General features: G+C 31.8%; 1 protein-coding gene across 1 annotated transcript; it reads left to right on the top strand.

The window, feature by feature from the left end:
* Nucleotides 1-1,644: 1,644 nt before the first annotated feature.
* LOC132717054 (heavy metal-binding protein HIP-like) lies at nt 1,645-2,729 on the top strand. Its single transcript, XM_060700449.1, has 2 exons — nt 1,645-1,924; nt 2,214-2,729. Exons 1-2 carry the CDS (start codon nt 1,768-1,770, stop codon nt 2,645-2,647), a joined length of 591 nt encoding a protein of 196 aa, XP_060556432.1. The 5' UTR covers nt 1,645-1,767; the 3' UTR covers nt 2,648-2,729.
* The last annotated feature ends 5,350 nt before the right edge of the window (nt 2,730-8,079 follow it).

Raw genomic sequence — 8,079 nt, 5'->3', positions numbered from 1 at the left:
ACAGCAACTTTAAATATTTAGAAGCTCAAACATATCCACTTCAATTTCAAAATGGTATCTTATTTGTTTATTTGACCCTGGCCAATTCGAAACTAAACGACCGAAACTGTGTACTGCCTCCCTAGTATGGCGCCTTGCGGAGGGAAAATACGACATGGCAAAAATCAGCCACCATACATCAAACGTGATAGCCTCTTAACGAAATAAAATTTCGGCTGAAGTAGTCTACTTAGTGATAAGATTTTATGTTTATTTGCTTATCATGAAGTTGTCACATAAAATTTCTGGTCGTTGAATATGATTTTGTCGAAACGACTTTCATTTAGAAATAACATAAGACTTTTATAGACCAATAAAGCCTCAGAAACTAAGAAAACGCTTTTAATTTTGTTTCTCAAAAATTTCCTTTTGTCCGTGTAGTTTAAGAGCGATAAACTCCATAACCGATGAAAACAACTTATAGCCCCCTCCCCCTTGATATTATGGGGGGGGGGTGTTGTTCTGTTCTGCAACATATTTCATGTGTTTTATGCATACTCTTTACATTATATTAGTATAATCAATAACTGATTAACATTTATAATTAAATTCGATATTCAAATAATAGTATATAAAGGCAAAATGATGGTTCATTTCAATGCAGCTATATTCTACTTTATTTCACATCTCATAAAATATAACCAATGCACTTTCAGCATTCGTTTTAAGCCTCGTTTTCATTTCCAGAGTCCAAAAAGCCTATCTAAAATTCACATCACACCCCATATGGACTTACATTTCCAGAGTCCAAAAGTTTCATATCAAATCCATACCAATTCCCAACATAGCCTAGTTTTCATTTCCAGAGTCCAAAAAGTGCATATCAAATCCATACTTATCACCACATAGCCTTGTTTTTATTTCTGAGAGTTAAAAGTCCATATCAAATCCTTATTGTAATTGAAGAAACAAAGTTCTGTCGAAATCCCAAAAATTGGTGGTATGAAGTCATTTAAATAGTTGAGAATAATACTGATTCTATTGGACTCATACACGGATGCGCTTCACCCAATGAAGGTACAGATGAGTACTCGTCCAATATAATCCGATACTGTACTCTATAATATATAATACCCTCATAGTTTATTCCATTCTAAATTATGAACTTATATCAAAACTCAGATTTTTTCATTTCATGTACAGTAAGATATGTGAATATTAAGGAATTAATAATAATATAAAACAGCAAAAATACAGTGTTATTTGAATTAAAAACTTACATGTGTATTCTTAATATAAACAATGCAATATTTCCACCTTACATTCGAAAGCTACGGTGATCCGTTAGTAAAAAAGTCAACATGAAACACAAAAACACGAAATCACGAAAACACGAGAGCGAAAACACGAAAGTATGAGGGCAAAAACTCCAGAGTACGAATATGAACACAAAACGGAAGTTTTCGTCCTCGTATTTTTGTGTTTTCACGTTCGAGGTTTACATTATTTATAAGCAATGGCCCTAATGGAACACCATTTATACACGACGCCTTAAGATTTATGATTTTCCGCGTATGTATTGCCACAATTTACAACGGCATACTTCAACGGGCTGAATACAACATACTATATACCATAAATATATATAATTCAATATAAAAAGATAAAAAGAATTTCTACAGAATAAAGTTTAGAGAGATAAAATATCTTGTGAAATACCCGCAGCACTGTTTTGTTGGAACAAGTAACTTCAATTGATACATAATATTACATTTCGTACAGTTCAAAATGTTTCACTGGGGGACACTTGTCATATTTGGATGTTTAATTCACGTTTCTTCACTTGAAGAACCAATTCACAGCAAATGTGGAGAAGATTACAACATCCTGAAAAAGTTGATCGAACTTGAGGAAGAAGTTAAAAACCTTAAGACTAACCTAAAGGGTAAGTTTTTTATCGTTGCAAAAATAACATTATAGTTTTTTGAAAACGTAGGAAAAGTATAAAGGTCATCATATAAATAATTTAAAAGATGCAATAGCTCAAAAAAGATTTTAGTAATAACTAAATCATCAATTATCATCAATTATCGTATTCACTTACTATTGAAAAGAAAGCTGTACAATTATAAGATACGTAAATTGAAACGGTGTTCGTTTTGTTAATCTAACTCTTAACTTTTCACAATGTAAATACTGGAATAAACATATAAACCTGATACTTTCTTTAACAGAACATAGAAGCGCTAATGAAAAATGCAAGAATGTAGCATTTCGAGCCCAACTGACAAAGAGCCTTGGCACTGTTACTCTTGGACAAAAGATTGTTTATGACAGTGTTGAACTTAACAATGGTAAAGCGTTCCATCCATTCCATGGCGTGTTTACGGCTCCGTGTGATGGGATATACCTGTTTTCAATCACGATCGGGAATGCAGGTAAATGGGGAGTGATTCATCTGAAGAAAAATGGCGAAACTATCGAATACGCATGGGCTGGTTTTAACACAGGTTGGGATATGGGAGGTGTTACGACGGTGGCTAAACTTAACACTGGTGATGACGTGTGGGTAGAGGGAAGAGGAACTATTGATGGTGCAAATTCTCACGATGGGATTGGTGTTCTAAAACACACTGGCTTCGCGGGAGCGTTAATAAATGCACTGTAATTCGCTGTTGTACTTTTCGTTTTCCAGACAGCATTAATTTGATGATTGTAACGACAAACCATAAGTGGAAAAAAGTCTTTAGAATTGTGTAAAATTCTGAGATTATAATAAAAAATTGCAGGTTTAATTTCTTTGTTTCAAGATTTACTGATACACTCAGCATATTTACATATCATAAGAAGTGTACAGTAATATACAACAAATTTACTAAATGTGTAATCAGGTTGTGTATACAAATTAAATAAACTATTGTAGGATTAAAAAATATTTATAACTACAATATTTCATAACATACAATGTAACTAATTATGACATCGTATACATACAAAATTTTGCAAAACATAAAATATTTATATATTATAAATTAAAAAAAACAATGTGACTAGCCAGGTGGGATCTTTCGGTGTTCGAGTATAACATAAACATATTTAACTAAGTTGGTTAATTTTTGTGGATCTGTATCATTTATTAGATTCCTAAACGTAAACATATTTTTGTTTTGTTGATTATTTGTGGTAAGAGTCGTTTTTGTTTATTTTCAAAATAACTACATGAAAAATATATTGGAATTTATCACCTGTATCATTTGAGTTACAAAGACTACATTTTCTTTCATTTCGAACAATACCTAACCACCTTCCTCTTTCTATAGGGAGGAGATTGTTACACAATCGAAAATTAACAAATGTTTTTAAATATTTGTCTGACAGTAAACAGGTACGGTTTAAAGCAATGATCAGTTTTGTACATTCTATAATTTAAGCATTTTGGAATTGAATCGACATCACTACGCCATTTTGTACATATTGGTTACACATTGATATATCAAGGGTTTTTAACAATAAGCATTTAGAACCAGTAAACTTCTGATTAAACCAAATATTACTTATACCTGTTTCGTCAAAAATACTCTTAACATTTGATAACCATTTGCCTTTACAATTTCTTACAAAATCTTAATATACAAGCTTATATATATTTGACGATAATTTTTTATTGAATTACTTAATCATACCAATAACCAGCAGTTCTTTTCTTTATAGTAATTGATAATGGGAATCACCCAAATTCGCCATAAACCATAACATGCGGTGTACTTTTCATAAAATGTAATGCATATTTAATGAAATTTGTATGCACTTTTTCCATGAGTGTCAAGTTACCATAACCCAAAACTTCACATCCATAAGTTAAAATTGATACAATTGTGTGATCGAATAACATAAACAAAATCTAGATTTCTTATTTTCTTATATAAACCAAACATTGATCGTCTTGCTTGCTGAACAATATGTTTCTTTGCCACCGCAATTTGTCTGTTCTTAGATTAAAACTACACCAATGTATTTAAACGTGTCTACGATCTCTAAAACGTAATTATCTACCGTAATATTCCTGTGTCTATTTCTTTTATCACTAAATACCATTACTTTTGTTTTATCAAAGTTTACATTAAATTTCCAGGTTTGACAATAATTTGAAAAGGTGTTCAACATTAAAATGTCTTGTTCAGTTTTAGCAAAAAGAATAGTACCATCAGCATACAACAAAACAACTAATTTTAAAAATATTTCTTCTAGTATAATTGAAACATCGTTATTAAATAACATGTAATTTTCAAGTTATTCAGGTACAGAGAAAAAAATACCGGTGACAAATTTTCTCCTTCTCTTAAGCCCCTATAACATTTTTTTTAATTTGCCATTTACAGATACACATGGCTTGATTTCACTGTGAATATTCTTTACTACATTTAAGAACTTTCAAGAAATATTATATTTGATAAGTTTACCCCAAACGCCTGCTCTCCATACAGAGTCAAAGGCTTTTGAAAATCAATAAAAGCACAAAAAACTTTGTTTTCTTATGTTTAAGGTAATCTGTTAACATGTGAAGCATAAAATGTTATCAACAGTTGAATGATGCTTCCTAAATCCAGCTTGGTTTGAATTTAATAAATTATAACTTTCTAAATAGTTTGTCAAGCTTTCATTTAGTTTGTTTGTTTGTTTGTTTGTTTCATTTTACACCTTTTCCCAACAGTATTTCAGTCATATAGGCGGGTAGTTTCCTAACCATTGTTCCTGGAGAGTTACACCAGTACTTGACTACCTTTTTCCGTGCTAAACTACTTAAACTACCAAAGCATGTCCCGGGGATCGAACCCACGCCAGAGAGGTAACTTTATTAGAAGTCATCGACTCTAACCCCTCGACCTTTGAGGCGGTCTCTTTTATTTAGTATACTTGTAAATAATTTCCCTATACAACTAAGCAATGTAATAGGTCTATAGTTTTCATGCATTTCAATATTACCTTTATTTTTATAGATTGGGACAATACATCCTGTCAACCAAGAATCTGGCAAACAAACAGTTTTAGAATACAGTTAAACAATTTGTGATATGGTGGTATAAGTAAAGTACTGCTTCCCTTAGAAACTTGATCCAGACCAGTCGCCTTACCATTCTTAAGTTTGTCAATTGCTCTTTGTATCTCAGAGATAGTTATGCTATCATTAAGCCCATTTTTAAAATTGATATTTGGAAAATCTGTTACTGGGTTGTCAATTGCATCTACAGCATCTGTATAAATCATAAAATGCTGAAATATCAATATCAGTCATTTGATTTTTCTTACTTATACTATTGATATAATTGATATAATTCCAATATTCTTTAGGCGATGAATGTTTCGTGTTTCTTATTTTCTTTCCCTGCTCCCTTTTAAATTCGACAATACTTTTTCTCATAATTTACTTATAATGTTTACTAGAATTTATAAATCAGACATGTTACGTTCGTTTTCTGTCCATTGGTATTTTCGCTTACAGTTCTGGCTTTTCTGCAATCATTATCAAACCAAGGCTGTCTACAACCATCTGAAATATGTGTTTTCTTTCTTTGTATACCAACTGTTTTCTTATACACAAGGAGTGTATTTTCAATGTTTCGAAAAATAGTGTGTATAAAATCTTTAATAATTCTCTCGCAGCTTTCGATTTCTCTCAACATATCATTCACTTTATTAATGTTAATTATTGTCAAGAAATATATTTGCTTTGGATTGAGTCCAATCTTCAATTTTCTCATTCGAAGAATAAGTTTGAAGTAAATTATTTTCAACAATATGTGATAAATTAAAATTGATTGTGGACAGTGCACATCAGAGTATAACAAGTAAAGCATTGATGCAAAGCATCAAAGGCGACGCCAAAAGAATTTGATCAAGTTTTGCACATAAAAACTTAACAAAAGATGTATACTTTATAGCAGTACCATAACATGTGACATTGAGGCTTAGGCCCAGTTGAAAGAATATACTCTGTCTTGCCAAGGTGCAAATACAATTTATAGTCAATTAACCAATCACTAATAAGACTCATGCCATGAGAGAGAATTTCTTCAGATTTATTTTACCAGAAACAAGGATACCTGAGTCATCAGCATATCATAAAAGCTTATTGCTTAGGGTTGCAGACATGTCATTGACATATGTAAGACATAAAGGAGGACCAAAAATGAACCTTAGGGGGACACCATAGGTACTCGGAGCAGTAGTAGAATGAGAACCAGCCACATCCACCAGCTGCTGTTCATCAGAGATAAGAATTGAACCATGTAAGAATGTCATTACCTATGGCAGATGCTTGAAGTTTCATGAAGAAGAAGTTCTTCATGTGCAGTATAGTGTGATCAACTGTATCAAATGCTTTCTGTAGATCTAAAAGTATCATGCGTACACTACTGCCTTGTCCATTTCAAATTTAATACAATCTGTTAAATGAATCAAATATGTATTAGTTGAAAAACCACTTCTAAACCCTGACTGAAACTGCCTGACAATGACTCGAGCTCATGACTGTCAGAAGACCAACTGAGGTATCCGGCCGGCTACACATTTTCTCGTTAATAATGAATAGTTGTAAACCACAACATATTTCCCCACTATATTGATTTGTGTCCTTGAATTTCTGGTGTTTACAGAGCATAGTGTCTTAAACTCAGGGTTATATGCAGTTACAGGATGAGAAAAACTTTCAGCTTGACAGAACTGGAACCTTTGACCCACATAATAATGTACCACGGCTGTAGCGATTGTGTTATCTGGCTACATACACATTTTCTCCCCTAAATAGTGAACAGTTCTAAACTGTGACAGATACTTTAAGATTTTTTAATTAACAGGTAGATTAATTCTTAATTAAACAAATAAGAAAAAGAAACTTACATACTCATAGTCTTAATCAAAATAATAATTTATATATTGTATAATTATATTTACTAAAAAAGGGCTGTAATTGATTGTGCTATTTTTCATAACAGGTAAATTTGAAAGTGATCATAACTTTACTAATACACGTACAATATCTACCTTTTTATACAGATAAAAAACTAACCTCTTTTCTTTGATAATAAATTTTATGGAGGCTGATTTGTATTTTGCATCAGGGTGCACCAGGCGAAAACATGAAATTAACAACAAACAAACCACTTTGTGGTAGATTGTATTTTTACTTTTTGTACTTTGTCTGTTTTCATGTCGCACATATCAGCCACTATAAAATTTAGTGCACAAATTTATTCAAGCGCAAGTAACAATCTACTGTATGAAAAGTCTATAGTCAGGTTCACTCTGGAGACCTGGAGGTTGAGACAGGTGTCCCTCCATTACAAATAGATAAGACAGAAGCTGTCCTTTTCAAACTATGCAGATGTTAGAAAAATTAGAATAACAATTCAGAAAATGATTTTTGAGACTATAAATTATACTACTTGATCCAAGTTTAAGGACATTTTCTTTCCTTAAAGGACCAGTACTGACCTACTAGCACAGAGAGTGTGGAATATTTATCTATATTGCCATGCAACCGTCCGGTGGAATTACACCATGGACCCTGCCATCACTAGTAATGGACACTTATTTAACCTCAATTCTGGATAGGTCATTATGTAACCTTCCAAATCTCACAAGTTCAGAAGAAAAACCACAACATCCAGGCTAAGTCAACCTTTAACTCTATTATAAATACCATTATTAGTCAACTATCACTGGGTATAAACCTTTAACCTGTTTACTAATCAATACATGTATTATCATTTATAACTTTAAATGAAAATCCCACCCCTTTAATAATAATGCCATAACTGTAACTCTTTAAATACAGAAATATCATAAGTCTCATCATATCCATATAAGATATACATGTATGCACATAACATTTATAATTCCCAGTTTCTATTAAATAAATATGAAATCCTAACATTAACATTAGCATTGGTACTAATGGATGGAATAATCTAGTAGAAAGAAAACTATAATGTATAAACTCTATTATAGATACGTTACTATTATTAGCCAGCTTACACTGGGTATAAACATCTTTAACCTGTAGACTAATAAATACATGTATTATCATTTTATATAAATTTA

This window comes from Ruditapes philippinarum, unplaced genomic scaffold, assembly GCF_026571515.1.
Source record: "Ruditapes philippinarum isolate M1 unplaced genomic scaffold, ASM2657151v2 ctg121_1_1_1_1, whole genome shotgun sequence".
In the NCBI taxonomy this organism is placed as follows: Eukaryota; Metazoa; Mollusca; class Bivalvia; order Venerida; family Veneridae; genus Ruditapes; species Ruditapes philippinarum.
The sequence above is the reverse complement of the archived record's forward strand: the minus strand, read 5'-3'. Positions and strand labels throughout refer to the sequence as shown.

What these genes read in the sequence shown, in the direction of transcription:
- LOC132717054 (XM_060700449.1), top strand. Translation starts at nt 1,768, where the DNA reads ATGTTTCACTGGGGGACACTTGTCATATTTGGATGTTTAATTCACGTT. An exon ending in CCTTAAGACTAACCTAAAGG is followed by an intron (nt 1,925 to 2,213) that starts GTAAGTTTTTTA and finishes TTTCTTTAACAG; the next exon opens with AACATAGAAGCGCTAATGAA.